Source organism: Poecilia mexicana, unplaced genomic scaffold (genome assembly GCF_051168715.1).
Source record: "Poecilia mexicana isolate PSO_F unplaced genomic scaffold, ASM5116871v1 scaffold_20, whole genome shotgun sequence".
NCBI classification, from domain to species: domain Eukaryota; kingdom Metazoa; phylum Chordata; class Actinopteri; order Cyprinodontiformes; family Poeciliidae; genus Poecilia; species Poecilia mexicana.
In genome coordinates this window covers 25,647,612-25,667,039 of record NW_028263389.1, presented here as the reverse complement: position 1 = coordinate 25,667,039, position 19,428 = coordinate 25,647,612, and the positions used below count along the sequence as shown (strand labels likewise).

Genomic DNA, 19,428 nt, shown 5'->3' with positions numbered 1-19,428 from the left:
TTACATAATTACCACTGTTCCAAAACTGTATTGTAATGGTACGGTTTTTGCTGAGGGACCGGGGAGACATTTTTCTATTAGTTTGGACTAATAGAATACTGGACTATCAGGTGTGAAAACACCCTAACACACAATATGACCCCCCAGGTTCCTCTGTGGTTCCCTTCAGTCCCGGTTCTGGCTGGCTACTAGATGTTCTGAAAACATAGCTGCACTCCAGAGTTTACTCCGTGGCCAATCAGGTCCTGTCCTGGTCATACCCATAGACATGACTATGGTCATACCAGCTGCCAGACAAACCTTATAGTTTCCACTCTTGATAGTTGGAATGTGAAACTACTAATGTTTTTAGTCACTGATGTACTGTGACCAGAGCTACTACTACAGTCAACAACAACAGTAATAATGATGGTAAAGGAATAAATAATGTAATTAATTTCAGATATTAAACTTAATGACTAGGCTTAAAACTTTCCTTTTTGATAAAGTTTATTAGTATAACTTATGTTATCCTGTGCTACTTATGTATTCTGCAGAAAAGCTACTGGAAAAATTGTCCTCTGACCACTTTTTCTCACTTTCTTCTACAACTCTCCAATTTGCATTATTTGCTGTTCCTTCAGCTGTTAATTTTTTGTTTTCTTCAGTTATTTTTCTCTCTGGAGAAGCTACTCCTGGTCTAGCATTCTGTTTGGCTGTGATTCCTTTCTGTAGGAGCGCATCAGCTGAGATAATGTTGACATCACTTAACTGTTCTCCCTCTCCTGTTATTAACAATTTACTTTCATGAACATCAAAAATAATCCTCCATCAGTTCATCTGTTTCTTCTTGTGCATTCTTCTCTTTCTTCTCTAGTTGGTCATGGCAGGTGGCCACTTTTACTGAGCTGGAAGTTTATTCCTGTTAAAGGGGAGTTTTTTCTTTCCACTATCTCTACATGCGTGCTGGGTATGAAGGATTGCTGTACAGTCAATGACAAAAAGACAATGCAAGCTGGTGTTGCTGTGTGTTCGTCCACAAGGAGTGAATGCTCTTGTAGCACTCACTCCTTAGATAGAAACTGAATAATAGCATATTGTATTGTTTGATAACTAGGATAAATTGAAATATGTTTATAATTGTTTTTGCAAAGTGCCTTAAGATAACATGTGTGGTGAATTCCCATTATATAAATAAAATTTAATTGTATTCAAATGTTTTTGTATCTTCAAAGAGTAATTGTGGATGGTGATACTTTGGGCAGGAAAGATTTCCAGTAGCTGTAAGTCTTGCAACAAATCTGAAGAGGCCTTCAGATTGAAGACACTGTTGCTTTAAAACAGTCTCATAACTGTCATAACATGCTAAAAACTCAATATGCAGGTAGTATGCTGTGTATGAGTACGGAGTGACACTCAGGATAATTGTCTGAGTGCCAAGGAGAAACCCAACAGATTTACTTTCACAAGTGGAGAATTGCAGATTTCCCTACAATGCTCCACTGAATAAAATTAAAAATAAAAATTGCTTTGTGTTTATTTAAAGTGCAATGAAGATAGAGACAGAAAAGAAAGAAATTCATAATTTATAGTTGTACTATTTATACACTAATTTTATTCTGAGCATCGTTTTAATTCTTCACACCGTTTCTCTGCACCTTGCAGAAGACTGACAACGGCAATAAAGATTTATTTTATCTTTCTCCAACATTCTGCCAACATGATTGGTGCAATAATAATAATAATAATAATAATAATAATAATAATAATAATAATAATAATAATAAAAGGAGAGCATTCCTTTTCCATGACAGCTCTGTATTGTGCACCAGATTACACTAGTATGGATGACGTAATCAGTGCAGTACGCAGCCATAAATGTAGTATGTTGACGTCATAGCCGGACAGCCCTTATTTGGTCAAACCCCGCACCGAGACTCAGCTCTAAAAGCGGCGCTTTCTGGTGAACTCAGTATTGTAAGAGAGAATAAAAGAGGGGGAACAGCAGGATAAACCCCGACAAGCTGAACTGGACTTTGTTTCTTTGTATTTGACAGAATGAAGCTCCAAACATCTCTCGTCATGGTCCTGCTCTCCACACACTGCGCGTCCGGTGAGTTCAGTTTGGAAGATGTTTCTGATCTTTGATTTGAAGTTATTCTCTGGTCAGGTCTGCGGGAAAAAGGTATTTCATGAAATTCCAGTTAGATCTAAGGTTTAGTCAAGCTGAATAAAATGATCAGAGAGAATACTTCACCTTTTAGTGGCTTGTCGTTCCACTTATGTGCTGATTTGCACATCTATATCTATATTTCTATATCTATATTTCCGCAGTCAAAGGCTTCCGACAGTGTTAGTTTAATAGTTTATCAACCCAACAGGCTTTTTTAAGGTGTAAATGGGATCATGTAGTTCGCTGCTTATCGCCCTTCTTCATGTTCATTTAGCTCGTTGTGACTTTGTGATTGATTGGTTATGTTTATGTTTTTATCTCTGTCTTCTGTTGTGCTACGTTTTTATTTTTTTAAAGTGCTAAATAAATAAACTTGGTATGGTTTAATTAGGTAAACCTTAGCTGGAACCGTCCTTATTACCTCGGCATTAAAATAAATGCTTGATGTTAAAACTTAAATTCAGTTGAGTATATTTTTATAAAATACAAGGCATCAGTTCAGTCCAATCATATCTCCCTTTAGCTACTGAACAGTGCATGAATTTCAGTTCATTATTGAAATGGTTTAAGAAGCTTTCTATCTTTGGAAACCCAGCAGATTCCATCAAGTCCCTGACTTGAAGCATTCACTCCTGGATCAGATTAGTAATTAAATGAATAATAACAAAAATTCAATCTAAACTTTCAGTCCCATTTCCAGTAAAAGATGGAATACTCTAACAAATTTTCTGCATGATGAGCAAACTAACTCCTGAAAACAAGTCTAACTGAAAACTGTTCAACCAACAGGGGCTGCATACTCGTATCCCCGGGCTCAGAATGTCACTTGGAGCTCCACCAACTTTAAAACTATCCTGAGCTGGGGACCCAGGCCCTCTGCGAATTACTCATACACTGTGGAGTTTTTTGTGTAAGTACCAGAATGTTTCTGAACTTGCAGCATGTCTTGTGTTCTCTGATGATGGAGCTAACTAAATAATAGCAATCCTTGGTAACACTTTATTTGAAGGGGGGTGAATAAGACTGTCATGACACTGTCATAAACATGACATAACACCTGTCATGAACATGAATAAGCCTTCATGAATATTTATGACTGTTGTCATAAAGTGTCATTCGGTAAATTATGACATTTTAACACAAAGTTGACTTTATTCAAAATGTCTTTGTTATGGCAACTTGACATTAACCAGGAAATCATTACTGATATAAATTTGTTATAAAAGTATTACTGATTGCACTTTAAAAATTAGGTAACTTTATGTTATTACAGGTAAAGTTTATACAGTAATGATTTCCTGGTTAGTGTCATAATTTACCGAATGACGCTTTATGACAGTCATAAATATTCATGAAGACTTATTCATGTTCATGACATGTGTTATGTCATCTTTATGACGGTGTCATGACAGTCTTATTCACCCCCCTTCAAATAAAGTGTTACCCAATCCTCTTTACAAATATGCCCCATTACAATGTTGGCCCAGACATTTTTAGTTCAGGAGGCCTACCATAATTGACCAGAAAAAATCCCAGAAGCAGATAAATATTTGCAAAGTGATATGAAGATGGAAAATAGCTTTACAAAAAGCGCATCAAGAGTTGACTAAATCTTTATGAAATAAATATAATGCAATTTGTTAGAACTAAAACATGAATACTAAAAGTTTCATAAATACATACAGCCCAGCTAACAAACAAATGTTTGCAAGTCGTCTGTGAACGTCGTCTGAAAGTCGAACGTCGAATATTTGGACCTGACGTTCAGCAAACGTCTGAACATTCGTTCCCAATTAATTTTCTTTTTTTTTTTTTTTTTGCTGTCATCTCACTTGATTTAGTTTTTATATCTTTAAAACTTTTATGGCTGTTATTTTTTTTAAATTAAATTTTAATTTTTTTCTTCTTATACAAAGTGAATACTTCAGAATGTTGTATGAAGGTTTTTGAACGTCTTCTAGATGTTTTTATAAATGCTGCTTTGAAAAACTTCCAAAACAAACTTAGGCATGAAAACGAGCTTCTCTTTATATCTGTCTACCAAACTTATGCATTTTTAAGATGTTTTTTGTTAGTCTTGCTGTTATTCTAATGCAAACATCTCTTCAATGTCTGAATAAAATAATAAAAAAAAAACTAATTTAATCTAAAAAAAAATACATGGAATTTGTTGATTGATTGATTGAAACTTCTCTGTGTGTACTTAGAAAGAAACGAGTATCTGTTGTAGTTTTAACAAATTACATTTGTTGGCTTTATTACTGATAAATATTTATATACAAAATACCACACAAGAATATCTCAGCAATCATTATTTATATTATTTTAATAATATTGCTAGTACATGACATGAATTTCAGTCAGAATTAACATTCCTCATCACCTCCCCACGTAGGGAGGGGCACTGGGGCTTATCTACAGATGAGAGGCGGGGTGACCCAGGACAGGTCACCATCGCAGGGCAGCACAGAGACACACAGGACCAGTGGCACAAAAAGTGCGTGGGGGGGGCAGGGGATGGGGGTTAGGGAGTGGGGGGTAGGTAGAGTGAGCGTATGTTGTGTACAAATCCACCTGAGAAATGTAGCGCGTGCTCCTTCACCTTCACCGGTGGGGGGAGCACCGATTTATGTGTTCACATCCACCTGAATAATATGTAGTTCAGACCTGCACAGGACAAACAGCCATTAGAGAGATCAATCAACCTAACGGTCAGTTTTGGACTAGAGGGCCGATTGATCGGCCACCGATCATAAACGGCCAATTTCCGTGAAGAAGTGTCTGATCTGTGATTGCCGATCACTCTCGTGTTGGGTCCGTGTATTTTCAGGTAGTTTGTTTTTTTGTTTGAAATGAAAAATAAAAAAACAAAAATAGACTTGTTTTTCATTTACTAAACCAAAATCGGAAATCGGATAATGAATTGGGTTGGTCCGTGTGTTTTCAGGCAGTTTGTTTTTTCGTTTTGGTTCAATAAAATAAACGAGTCTATTTAACAGCAGGATTTTACTCAGTGTATTATAAGCCTGGCAGGTCACCAGGCTTTTTTCGCCCCCCACCCCCAAGTAAAGCCTAATTATTTATTTATTTATTTATTTTCAATAAACCAGAAATCCATGCATCTCAGCATTTTACCAGCAGAGCAGAATCTTTCCTTAAAGATGTTTTTATAGTTGATGCATTGATCAGGGCATGAAACTGGCCCCATACCACTGGTGCCTCTGGGCTGTGGCCACCTCTGAAGTTTACCTGTGAGTGTAGCTGTGGTACAGTGTCTTTAAGTATTTTGCATGTTTACGTCTAAATTTGGTGAACATATTACCAGATAATTTCTAAATTATGCCAGATAACAAATTAACATTTATACATAACGCAAAAAATTAACAGCCAATCCAGTCAGTGATTGGCCCTCATGGGTGATGGGAATCGGCAGCAAATAGGGGGATTCTTACTTTGGACTGTGGGAGGCAGTGCTAGCCCGTAGGGCCCTAGGTGAAATTTAGTTTTGGGGCCCTCTATTTCTATAACAAATTGCAAGGTCTCCCTCAGAAAACTTGCTAAGCCCGGCAGTCCATCGTATTTTTATTTTAATTTTTTTTTTATTAAAAGATGCTAAGTAGACAGGAAATGTAAAAATATTACTGGATAATTATGGGCTACAGGAAAACATCGCCAGTGAAACAAAAGTTAAATCCATAACTTAAAAACAACAAATTCAAAAAATACAAATAAAATGAATATCAATTATTTGCACTAACCCTAACCCTAAATTAAGTCAGTGGCTCCATCAGGCCCCCCAGGGTTTCAGGGGCCCCATATAGGCTAATATTTTAACACAGGCCACAGATACATAAATGTAACATTTGTTTATTGAGATGATCAATGCTGCTAAATTTGATTGAATGGTTTCAGCATACATAAATTAAAATATTTTAAATGTTAACATTAGGAGCTGACTGTCGGGTGGAGCAGTCAGTTTACCTTTACAAAGTAAAACAAGTTTACTTTGTAAAGGTTCAAAGAACAATATTCACAATTAGATTGTTTTGTTACCATAGCTACAATCTGATGCTATGAGTTTAATCTTTGACATTGATCTCTGTTTGTTCACAAATACATCTTACTAAACTACAATTATTACTTTTTAGATTGGTCAATTAAACTACCCCCTCCTCCCAGAATTGACTAAATCCATGTTGAAAAGCTGTTAGTGCTGCTGATGTTCTTATCCAGAAGAGGGGCCTCTAAGTAAAATTCTGCTCAAGGCTTCATGCAAACTTGGACAGGCCCTGCACAATGAGTTAAATTCGCTGCACTGTGCAACAGGACAAAGGGGAGATTTAATTTATTTGGCTTTAGTAGCTCTTAGCTAACCAAGCGTTTTTTTGTACATTTTTTGGGCAGTTCTCAAAAACGACTTTCCCAAAACGAATTCCATATATCTCAGGAACTACAAGGTGTATTTGACTGGTTCAGGTATCAAAATAAAGGTAATATTACAGAGAATATTCTAAAGGTCTAAAAATCAACATTTGTATTCCAAATGTATACGGCACACAGTGGCACAAAAAGTACAAAATAAAAATAATAAATTGTAATAAAATACATTACATATTGTGGATCTTCCTTAAAACATGCAGTGGAAACCCAGAACCTCCAGCAATGCACAATACAGGTTCTGACCACTTACTGGACCAAATTTCATTCCAAAAAAATGAAGCACAGACATTTTAGAAAGGAATTGGTTGATAAAATTCCAGGCGAACATTCTAAATATGCCATTTTTGGAAATTTTGGCACCGTGTGTAATTACAAATTTCTCTCTCTTTTTTTATTTATTTATTTTTCCCTCCAACATATATCTTGCTATAAGTATTATTTGCAATTAATAATAGTTTGAGTATATAGGCAGTATCCATGGAGACAGAAAAGTTGAAAATAGTGAGAAATCACGAGTGTGGAAACATTTACTCTAACATGGATTATGAACATGACACAAAAAAGGTAGGACTGAATTTATGTTTTTAGCTTTGTGAAATTAGCTTTTTGTTTCATCTTCTTTAGCTGCTGGTTCAGTGAGTTTTGCACGCAGCTTGGTGATTCTAGTATTGTTGGAAACGGCAGAGCTGTTGTTTTACTCAGATAGTTTGTGTGCATTGGGCCTGTTGCACTGTCATTGACTGTCATTCTAGATATTAAGACCACTTTGCTTGAGGATGAATCTCCAGTCATCAGCATCGGTCACTCTCGCCTCCCCACCCCTCCATGGCTTCTTTGAAGATTCATGCTCCAAAAATGGTTAAGTGTTAATATTTCTGAAACTCCATAAAAATATATTCCTTTGTTCCATTTTTCATCCTTATGTTTGTTGTTTGTTGTGATCCAGATACCAAAACTGGCTGTCTTACTCAAGACTGTCCAGCGCAGTACATATTGGTGTCCCTGGCCAAACTCCAATTTTAATTTCATACATGTTGTATTGAAGAAAAGTGTAGTAACCATACTGTTTTTTGCACAGTCAGACCTTTTGATAAGCAATATATGAATGAAAGCGACGTGTGTAACATGAACGTACGTTATTCCACGTTGTTCCATGTTTTCTAAGGGTCAGGGTGGGTTAACTCTACCCCCCTTGTTCTAATTATGGTGCATGTTTTGAAATAAATGCATCTCAGAAAATCATTGCCTCTTTATTAAATCTTTATTTTCCAAATAATTTTTAAAAGTTCAAATAATAAAAAGTATATCTATGTAGTATTAATTAAAAATAACTCTTATAAAATTAAAAAATACTCTGGGAGAGTTAATATTTAAGATTTAACACTGGGTTAATGTTAGATGACTAACTCCAGACAGATTTGGTATTTGACACTCTTCAAAAAGAGTTAAATTAACATTTTCTGGTGTGGACCCATACAGACACTTTAAAAGTGTTGAAATCAAATCTGACAGAGTTAATTTGGGTCTGATGGATTTGCTATGTGGAAACCATGGTAACCTTCCTTTTCACTACAGTAACTCGTTTAAGTGAAAGTTCTTTAGTTGTATCTGATTTATAGAAGAATCTGAAGACCCTGATGGAGTGAAGCATCATGCAGTGACACAAGTCAGTGTCACTATGAAGCAGTCGCTTTCAATTTAATCTAACCCTGCTCATGATGTTTTGAGCTTCACATCATGTTATATGTCAGAAACATATCTGAAGTGTTGCTTTGATTCTTCCATGCATTTTTGAGAAATTCTTTAATCTCCAGTGGCAACCATTCATTCAGCTGTCCAAAATGCCTTGCTGGACTTAGCATCACCTTCCAGATACACAGTTCTTAAGAGCTGCAGTTTCCAACATTCCTCCATCACTCCTCAGCTCTGCATGTCTGCTGAGCTCATTATAGGAGCAACGTCTCAGTGCAGCACTGCTAAAACCATTGTTAAAGGGTTAATAGAGGAGCCATGTTGTGATGACTGGTGGAGAATCAGAAAGAACTTTTTAAGAGTTTTTAAAGAGACAGAGAACCAATTTCAAGGTAAAATTCAAGTAAAATTTATTTTAAGTCATAATTTATATATATATATATAGGATTCAAGGATTCAAAGATTTCTTTTTTTATTGCCAGATCACCTTTTCTTGTTTGTGGTTCAAAATTCAGACTCAGGTCCCAGATTAAGAAATTTTATACACAAATAATAAAGTAATTTATGTGATATATGGACATCCATCCATTTTCTAACATCCTTGTCCCTTAGTGGGTCAGGAGGTGCTGGTCCCCATCTCCAGCTAACATTCCGGGCGAGAGGCGGGGTCACCCTGGACAGGTCACCAGTCTGTCGCAGGGCAACACAGAGACAAACAGGACACACAACCATACACACACAAACACACCTAGGGGCAATTTGGAGAGGTCAATTAACCTGAGAGTCATGTTTTTGGACTGTGGAGGAAGTGATATATGGACATGTATATTAAAAAACTGTTGTGTGTGTGTGTAAATAATTCATGAGATGAAGCTGAATTAAGTGCAGCTTGAGTTCAGGAATCTGATGGCTGAAGGGAAGAAACCGTTTCTCAGCCCGGTGGTCTTGTTCTGGATGCTCCTCAGCCTTCTGCCTGAAGGAAGGAGCTGGAGCAGCAAGTGTGCAGGATGGGTGGAGTCCTTCACGATTTGGAGCATCCTCCTCCTGCATCGTGATGTGTAGAGGTCCGAGGTGGAGGAAAGGCTGCTCCCCACAATCCTCTGTGGAGCTTCAACCACCCACTGCAGAGCCGTCCTCTCAGTGGCAGTGCAGCTGCTGTGCCACACGGTGATGCAGGTGGAGAGAACGCTCTCCACCACACAACGACAGAAGCTCCTCAGGATTCAGTTCACAAGTCCAGCTGTCTACAGCCTCCCAAGGAAGTAGAGACGCTAGTGGGCCTTCCACATATACCACATTTTTTTAACAGCTGAAGTTAACATAGTTACTTGATTGTGCTATAAAGTTGCACTATGCACCTGGAAAATACAGAATACTTCCCTGTTAAAAAGCCATAATGATTCCCTCTGAGTTTTACTCATGTGAAGTCTTTAGAACTCTAACTTGACTACCTGAGTGACCAACTCAACTCCACTAGTTTGATTTAGAACTAGTGGATTGTGAATGAGGTTTTGGTTAAGATTAGGGTTAGGAATACACTAATAGGGTTACAAAAGTGAATGGCAGTCAATACAAAGTAATGAGTTTGCATAGAAGTATCAGGATGTGTGTGTTACAGTTTTATTAGTAACAAACTTTTGATTGGTCTGTGCTTTAGGGCTGGAGGAGACAGACGGAGGAACCATCACTGCATCCGCTCCAATGCCACAATGTGCGACCTGTCCATCTCTCTGACTGAGATCAAGTCCTGCTACTCAGCTGACGTCCTGTCAGAACCGCCACTGGGAACCACATCAGATGACACAGAGTTCCCACATAGCACCTCACCCACGTTCTGCCCTTACCGAGACAGTAGGTTCCTCATGTTCCCTTCAACCAGCATGATGGATTAGAACCACAAAGACATGCATGAATGACGTATTTATATTGAACCGACTGCTCCAAACTCAAAACTATTGTATCACTTATAGACCCAGAAACACAGTAAGATCCTGAAACAAAAGCCCACCAGAACAGGAAACACAATGCTATTCTCTCAATACATTGGGATATAAGTATAATGCCACTTATATGTAAGTAATTCAATATATGCACTTAAAGTGTACTCAGTTTATATTTGGAAGTTGGAAGTACAACAGGAACCTCCTGCTGATTAATTCTCCTGAAAGCTGCAGGTTTTAGAGCAGACCTGAGGTTCATATTCTCTATATAGCTGACATGCAAATAAATTGTAGGAAAAACTTGTTAGCTCTTCTGGCAGCTTGTGTGCTATTATGTCTCAGTGGCCCTCATGCATTTAAAGGAGACATAGTTGTTGGCTTGTGTTGCTACTTGAAATAAAACCTTCAGGTTCTTCAACTTCAACTGGACCTGAAGACGGTTAAAGGCAGCATTTGTTCTGCACTGGGAAGAACTGATGTTATAGCAGATCTTTCATGCAGGGAACCATCTAGAATTTGAAATTCCTCTCCCATGTTTTCAGACCTGGCAGAGTTAAGACTCAAAAAGGTCATCATGTTTTTTCTATATACGGTAGGAACACTCCTCTGCAACTGTTCAGCAGCGTCAGGTTGTCTAGAAGAACAGAGTGATGAAACATGGAGACAGAAGCGCCTGCAGGTTTGTTCTGACTGTCCATGCCGGGTCAGACTCTCCCTTTTAGATCACAGAAGAAGAAAATTTGAGATTCCTTGTTTGTGTCGATGTTCTATTTCAGATCAAAGTTGTCTGATGAGACGTCTGGAATTTTATAATTACTCTGCTACTATAAGTATAAAAACTTTGTTATGAAGTTATATTAAGTCCAAAATTATTCATACCTTTAGACAGGAAATGAGAGGAAAACAATAGAAAAGGAGCATCATGATTTTAAAATAAAATCTATTTACATTTTAGTAAAATATTATGTCAAACTGTTTAATTCCTTATCAATAACTTATGGAAAAAGTTTATGAGCCTCTAGAAGGCTTCTTCTGGTATTTGGATGATTTATGTTTGAGGATTAACTTAAAGAGACTCTTGTGTTTTTTCACAATGTTGTACTAACCCAGTGTTTCTCAACCTTTTTTGGGCCAGCGCCCCCCTAGCCTTTATCCAGGTCCCTCACCGCCCCCCACCAAAGAATTTGTAGGCTACTTTGCACTGACTATTATTTTATCATTAATATTACTATCACTATTGTAGATGTTTTGATTTTTATGTTTGTTTCTGTATTTATCATCAAAACTAATTTCCCAGAGAACAAAAAACTCATGGGAATAGAAATTATTTTCACAGGCGTCTATGAAAAATGCAATGAACATTCAAGTTAAAATTAGTAGGCCTAACAGCAGCCAATCAATGGAAAAAATATTCTTGTGCCATTTTCTAGTTTTTAAATATTCCACAAAATGACCAGATAAAAGATGAACAACATGCCTTTTTAAACTTTGAACTATTTGCAAAATGACTGAGCTCTGCAACATTTAAACATGGATAGAACTGTAACTACATTAATCATAGCTCTTCTTGTAGGTTTCTGGTGCTGCAGCTCTGTGCTGCCTTCAGGAGAATGGGACATCAGAGTATCATCCATAAAAATTCACCCACATGGCATTTATTGTTCAAACCAGAGCTGTCAGTGGAAAAACAAAAGTTCCAGATCCTTTTAATGCCATACAAATATGAGACAGAAACATGGATTATATATTTATATAGACCTGTCTATTGATTATAGATTAATAGTTTTACTGGACAGAAATTACAAAAAACAAATATGGTTCTTAATCAAATCCTAATGAGTCAAATTGAAAGTGTCATGGAGTCATCAGCCTCATGACATTAACACTGACATGAAAAATAATATTGAAGAAATAAATAATCTAATTAAAAACATAAATAAGTGATAAGTTATTTACTAAGAACTTATCACTTCATACCTGACCTGAGATATATTTATTCTCAGTGTTAGATATTTCTACAATATTTTACCTTTTATCTGGAAATAGTGTCTGTTTATTCTTGCCATACAGTCTCTGTATTAATTATTGCTCTAAAGGTCTTGCCATACCAGTTTATTCCTCTGTATTTATTTTAGTTTCTTAGTTTATTCTTGCATTTTCTTCTTCATTCATTTCCATTTAGTTTCCTTTCATTAGTATTATCCTCTCTTGGTTTATTGCTATGTCCACGTTAGTTTCTTTCCTGTTAGATTTATTTTATCATTTATTGACCATCATTAATCTTCACTCATCACCTGCTGCGCCGCCTAATCATCATGTTTCACATCATGTGTTGATTTTTCACTGTTCAGCGTCGGATTCTCTGTTTTTATGCCATAATTCACATCTAGTTCGTCGCTCTGTTTTATGTCCCGCTTCTCCTGTTTCAGAGTTTTGCGCAATGTGCGCGTCGTTTTTTTTCTTTTTTTTTTCTTTTTTCTTTTTTTAACCCCCTAATGTGCAGGCCGGTCGGGAAGCGTATCTCTGGGAAAAAGGCAGACTGACATAAACCTTTTAAAACAACGGAAACAATTTCTGCAGTCTGATTATTGAAATTTAAAAGTGCTGTGTTGTTCTATCACCCCGTTTCATACCAGACCTTACAGCTCCGATGTTAACGCTATAAAATGAACGCTCTCTATCGTGGTGTCACCATGGAGGGATTTCTTTATTTAAACGGGTTCATTTTTCAGAGGGATACAAAGTGAGGGTTTTAATAATTTCATGTTTATAAGATAAATTTTCTGTTGTCCTTCCATGGAAGTGGGCAGCTTTCAAACGGAAATAAAACACTTTTTAATATAAGTTGCTGCTTTGACATGATCACAGAACTGCCGAAACATAAGTACAAAAATACCAGACAAAGTGAATCACAGCAACGTCATCAGCCGGTGTAACGCTGAACTGATGCGGTGAAGCTACTAGTGGCAGGAGAGGAGCTGCGCCAAGAAGCTACAAACACTGAAGAGGAGGAGAAGAAGAAGAGCTGCCATCGATACCGTTGCAGCCAGGCATGATTTAATGTTACACAATACAGTTTTAACAAGTTGCTCAAAGTCTAAACTGGTGTTGTTGTGCATTTAAGGTGTAAAGTTGACCTTCTTCGACCAAACGCCCCCCAAAGGAATCCCAGCGCCCCCTGCCGCCCATGTTGAGAACCGCTATCAGTTCATGTGGCATAACTGAATACTATAAGTAGTAAGCCTTATAGTATTCATCGTACTTTCTGCTATAATATAAAGCTTTCATGAGGTTTTTTCTCATCTTGTGAAATATCTGAAGTTTTATATCTTTTTCTTTAGTACAGAAATGCACCACAAACCTATGATATAAATAGAAACTTTCCGTAAGTAGGAAAGAACTAAAAATACATCCAAACTATTTGGACTATTTCTGAGTTATTATCACAGGGTAATGAGTCATCTGACAGTTTTGATCGTGTCTCTATTGTGTTGGTAGTCTGAATGGTTTAAAGGGCCGTTTTAATGTGCAGTTCTGTCACACTCTTACATAAACAGAGATGCAGTGAATAAATCGATTTTTAATCAGTTTTTTTGCACCAAACAGTTAAGAATAAACACTGAGTCTCTTTAAATGTGTATATATTTGAACATTTTAAACTGACATTTGTTTGTATACAAAACAAACCAGCAAATATTACATATTGCGATTGAACGCAAAACTTATTGTGAGAATGCAAAGAAAAATGTTTCCCCATGTCCTCTAGAGATCGCAGTAGAACCAAAACCTTAGAGTGTATTGGGAGTTTATCATGCAAAAGACACAGTAGATGTCTTTCTGCTGCTCTTTCTTCAAATTTGTAGTATTCATAGTTAATAGTTTTTCTGTCAACAAATTCACTAAAATGACCCAGTGCCTGAGATTGAATTACACACAGCTGGACTCTGTGAAGACAGCCGTTTTACCATAGTAACGGGGGCTGAATACAAATATGCACCATGTTTTTATTTGTAAACCAAATTGAAACTCTGCATCCATTACCTTGTGCCTCACATTCCCTAGACATTACAGGTATGAGCAGATTCCACAGTAACACTTGGAACCAGAACAGATGAATGAATCTTTGGAGTCGGCCTCCAACAGAGACAGAGCAATTCTTTGCATGGAGACAGTTTTGTTGCTTTGTTGAAGCAATTTGTACCTAAAGGAGAGTTTGAGCCTGTTTTTTTTATTTATATCTTGTCTCCATCTTTCTCTCTCTCCTTCCCTTTTCTTTTCCTTATTCAGTCCATTTTCATACAAGGCCAAAGGACACAATCTTCTGTCCAGCTTAAGCTTAGCTCTGGGCACATGGCTGAGTTTTGAGTCCTTCTTCCTCATCGGAGTCTGGACATCATCTCAGTCTCTGACACTTGATCAAGCCAGCCGTCTTTTCTACATCTCCTCCTCATCCGCCTTATTGCAACATAATTGTGGTTCCACTGACTTTTCTCTTCCAATTTTTCTTGGAGGAAAAATAATTTTGAAGTTATTGTTCAGTTTTCATGTCATTTTGTCATAGTTCGTTTATCTGATTTGGGGTAATGCAGCTGTTGGGCTATTTGTTAAATTCTCAAACTTAACTGAAAAATAAGCATGTCAGTGATTATGGTGTGAAAAGTTTTTTCTTCTGGTGGTTCTGAATTTATTCCTTCAGGAGAAAGATTGAGAAGTTTGACTTACGATTCCAGAGATGCTGGAATTGGTGACTGATTCAAGTAAAATATACTATACAATTTCATTAATAAATTAGTAATTGTTATTAATAATTGTATAAGGCAAACATGGATTTTTTCTCAACAATATAACATTTTAAGAAAATACACAAATGTCTCTGGCTGTAACATGAAAGCAGAGGCATGAAGACTTCTAGGACAGAATGACAGGAAGAGCCCAGTCAGGGTTCAGAAAAGGTTTCATTGTAAGATGAAAAGAAACAACAGTTATGAAAATGTCTTGTGTTTTTAGGCTGATAAAGTTCTAGGTTATAGCTCTAGGCAGATATCAGGTCACTGTTTTTGGCAGTCAGACACATGCAGGCCACACTGGAGAAGGTCCAGGCTCTGCCCTCCCCTAGGTGTGTCTGCCTGTCTGCTCCAGTGAGTTGGCTATGAACCGTTTCTGAATATTTGACTGTCAGTGACAAACCTTCACTCTCCTTTTTCCTTCACAGCTCAGATTGGGAGTCCTACCTTCAACCTGACAGTGCATGAAGACAAAAGGACCGTCACCCTGCATGTGACTGACCCACTCACAGCTGTGTTTAAAGATGATCATCAGCTGAGCATCAGAGACATTTTTTCTGATGAGCTACAGTACAAAGTCTCTTACCAGAAGCAGCAGAGCACTGGCTCAGTGAGTGATGCAACCATCTATGTGAAGATCCTCCACTTGTCGTCTTCAAGGATCACATGTACAATGTACTCTTAAGCCAGGCCACATTTTAGCCTCTATCTAGTCTCTTCTTTTTTTCCTTTTCAGAAAATTCAAACGTTCAGCTCAAGGGTGATAGAGATTACCAACCTAGATAGAGGCGAGAGCTACTGCTTCAAGATCCAGGCCCACATTTCCAGCCGGTCTGAGAAACAGTTTGGACAGCTGAGTGAAACCAAGTGTTCTCATAATGACGAGGAGCCTGTCTTAAAAGGTCACTTCCTCTGACCTCTTCATGTATCACAGTATTTTGTCCCTTTTGTCCCTTCATACTGAAGTTACTGATGGTGTTTCAACAGACACATTCACACAAGTATCATGTCATGCATTGAAGGTTAAAAGGCAGCATCATCCGTCAGCAAAACAACTTGTGAACAAGAAACAGCCCTAAAGATCCAGCATTGGTGAACTGCTGAATGTGTTCACATTATGTGATTTCACATAATGTGCATCATGATGTATATCTAGTGAAAGATTAAGAGAGACAGTGTCAGGTTTCAAATATATCAGCACCTCTGCCTCCTGAGCCTAAAGGTGACTAACGGTGATGAGTGTCAGAGAGCCAACAGCTCTAGATCAGGGAGTTTAACTCATTTACATTTCAGACCACATAAGGTCTTAATACATTCTGGATGTGACAGAATGTATTAAACTTCTACTTATGTAGATTGTGGAGGGTCATATAAATAGAGGCCCTGAGTTTGAAGCTTTCATTTGTTAGAGGTCATCAAAGCTTCTTGTCATGTCATGATGACCACAGGTACTGGTCAGGTTCATCTTCTGGTCTCTGGCATTAGTATGGACATTAGTTCTCCTGGGTGAAGGTGCAGATTATCTGACTGCACCATTTACAAAATAAATAAAAAAATAAACTAATCCAAAATATAGATTTTGAAGTTTTTTAAAATAAAGTTACATTTTTTGATAAGGTAGGGGTTATTGATCTATTCACAGTGGAAACCAGATGTTGAAATACACTAAATTAGAAGATATACACATTTTTCTCACTCTCAGAAATTCAGTGAGACCAAAGTTATTTTAGGCCAGTTAGATCCACCAAAAGTATTTCTATTTGCTGAATGTCACGTACTGAGAAAGAATATCCATGTGTTCATCCATCCATGAACAAATGAATGGATGAACACAAGAAAATGTGGGGCAGCATGCTGGATGCAACACAATGTTTGAAATGCTTTGTGTTTTTGGGTACTGTGAAGGAGAATGATTGTAATTGATATTTTGTATTTCCTTATGTTTGCAGTGTATTCTCCTGCTGTTATTGCTGGTGGTATTCTCTTCATCCTGCTGGTGGTAGGTCTGATCACCGCCATCACTGTGATCTACTGCAGCCAGAAGAGAAAAGCTCTGAAGAGCGGGACAGAAGGATGTCCACTGCGGGATGTTTAAAGTTTCATCCATGTTCCTGGGTTCTGGGCAGGATGGTGGGGTGGGTGAGGTGTGGGGCATCCAACCTTCCAATGTCATACACTGGAATGATCCTACTTGAAGTTTCTGTGAAACGGCCTTACACTGTGAGACGTTTAAATGGTTGTTCTTTCAGGCTGCAGATAACATGCAGTTTGAATTCATACTGAAACGACTTCACTACAAGATTTTTATGGATCTCTTTCTTTGGTGAGCGGTACAATGGAAATATATATGTTTTCAAATAATTTTCGGAATAATTGAGATGTGGGATTTCTTTAGGGCTCAGTAAAAGTTAATATAAGACTTTATACTAAATGAATGCACTACAAATACTTTATATCTGCTGTTTAATTTATGGAAAGCTCAGTTGGCATCTTAGCGTTTTTGTTGTTAGATGTGTTTATTGTGAAAGGTTTTTAGAATATGAACATTTAAAACATTTTTATTATAATTTTTATGTGATGTTTTAAATAAAACTAATGTTATTTATGTCCAAAGTCCTGGTTTTGTTTCCCATTATACAATTGGAATCATCATTTGTGCAATGCACACACAAACTATGTGGATTCTGATATTCCAGTTTTATGTAAACCAATAAAGCACAAGATTTTTCAAGACAGTTAGCCTCGAAATGTCTGTTTAGACCCTCACTGGCATTCTGACGTGCATCTTAAACATCCTTAAATATTTTCATCATTAAGGAACAGCCACTACTCCGGCCAACATTACCACCTCATGAGATGGGAATGTTGGCAGGAGTAGTGGGACCTCTGAGATGCCTTTTTGTCATCAGGTCACAAATTCATTTCACCTTTTATTTACTATAAAACTGACATGCATCCATCCATTGTCTTCCTCTTATCTGAGATCAGGTCCCACAGCAACAGATCCAAGTGGGAATCTCAGACTTTTCTTTCCATTGTCTGCACATCCTTGCAAAACACCTCGGTGGTCTTCATCACATAAACTTCTTCATGCTAAGCTTAACGAACTCATCTTGACTTGTGTGTTGCATTGCCCCATAATGTCCCTCCATGTCTGTGAGCTTCTGCCGTGTGTCCACACCACATTGGTCATTTCCTGACCCTCTCTTCCATTTCAATACAATACAATCATCATCATTTGTAATGATTAGTTCCTAATCAAAAATCACCCTTTGATGGTTTCCAGTTTTAACCTTAAATCATTAAAATTTTCTCTACTTTTCTTCTTAAAAAAAGTGTTTACATAAAAGACAAATACAATCTCATTGCTTTTATCAAAGTTATATGTCACTGTTAGTTTAAGCCAGGAGTGTCAAACTCCAGTCCTCAAGGGCCTCTGTCCTGCAACTTCTAGATGTGCCTCTGCTGCACCACACCTGAAAAGAATAATCAGGTCATTACACACAAGGCTCAGGAGAACCGATCTACACATGGAGGAGGTAATTAAGCCATTTCATTCCACTGTTTTTTACCTGTGGCACATCTAAACACTGCAGGACAGCGGCCCTTGAGGACTGGAGTTTGACTCCCCTGGTTTAAGCCATTTCAAGTCTTATGGTTGACTTCTAAAATCCAAAGACTTGGCCTTTCTCTGAGCCTATTGAGTTGACAAAGAATTTCATGATTTAGTGTCAAATGCCTTTGAAAAACCTACAAATATACCAATTGACAAAGTTATCAACAAACAGCAGAGAAAAAATATTTCTGGACAAGTTTTTTTTTTCTAAATTCATACTGATGATTGTACAAGTTTATTTATTTTAGTTTTTTATTTATTTTATTATTTTTTTTCTTTACAATTTTTAAGTACTTTAGATAACACAGAAATCAGCTGATAGTGACTGAATAAATTCACATCCCCAGATTTGAACAAAGTTGTTCTTTAGCTACTTTTAAATCTTTGGGTAAAATACCTGTTTTAAGACAAAGAGAGAACATATGTAAAGGTAATAAAAGGAGCAACTTTCTAATGTCATGTTGGCCTTTCTGACCACAGCTACACACAGCATATCGTCTGTTGATGAGGCGGATTACGTCAACGAAGACGACAGTCACTGTGTTCCAGGACTGTTTTCAGTGCACAGATCTGCAGCTCTTCAGAGAGGCGACTACATAAAGAGGGAGTGACCTGGAGAAAACACCTTCTCTGTTCTTGGCTTCATCCCCAAGTGTGCTGATGATGTCACCACCACCATCTGTTATCCAAACCAGAAACCCTGGCTGAAAGCTCAGGTCACCAAGTTCAGCACAGATGAGGGATCAACACTCAGAGGTGAGGACAGGACTGACTACAGGCATTGTGAGGGCTAAAGCCAAATAT

At 37.5% G+C, this 19,428-nt stretch overlaps 1 protein-coding gene across 2 annotated transcripts; it reads left to right on the top strand.

Moving 5' to 3' along the window:
- Positions 1-1,905: 1,905 nt before the first annotated feature.
- Positions 1,906-17,743, top strand: f3a (coagulation factor III, tissue factor a). 2 transcript variants are annotated; one of them, XM_014976748.2, is made up of 6 exons: positions 1,906-2,092; positions 2,942-3,062; positions 9,942-10,135; positions 15,437-15,618; positions 15,745-15,910; positions 16,958-17,743. In XM_014976748.2, the coding sequence occupies exons 1-6, from the start codon at positions 2,038-2,040 to the stop codon at positions 17,101-17,103; spliced, it is 864 nt and encodes a 287-aa protein (XP_014832234.2). In that variant the 5' UTR covers positions 1,906-2,037; the 3' UTR covers positions 17,104-17,743. The 2 variants fall into 2 exon arrangements, with proteins under 2 accessions (XP_014832234.2, XP_087857492.1); XM_088001366.1 differs by lacking the exon at positions 1,906-2,092 and adding an exon at positions 7,345-7,450 and having other exon boundaries at positions 2,948-3,062.
- Positions 17,744-19,428: the final 1,685 nt, after the last annotated feature.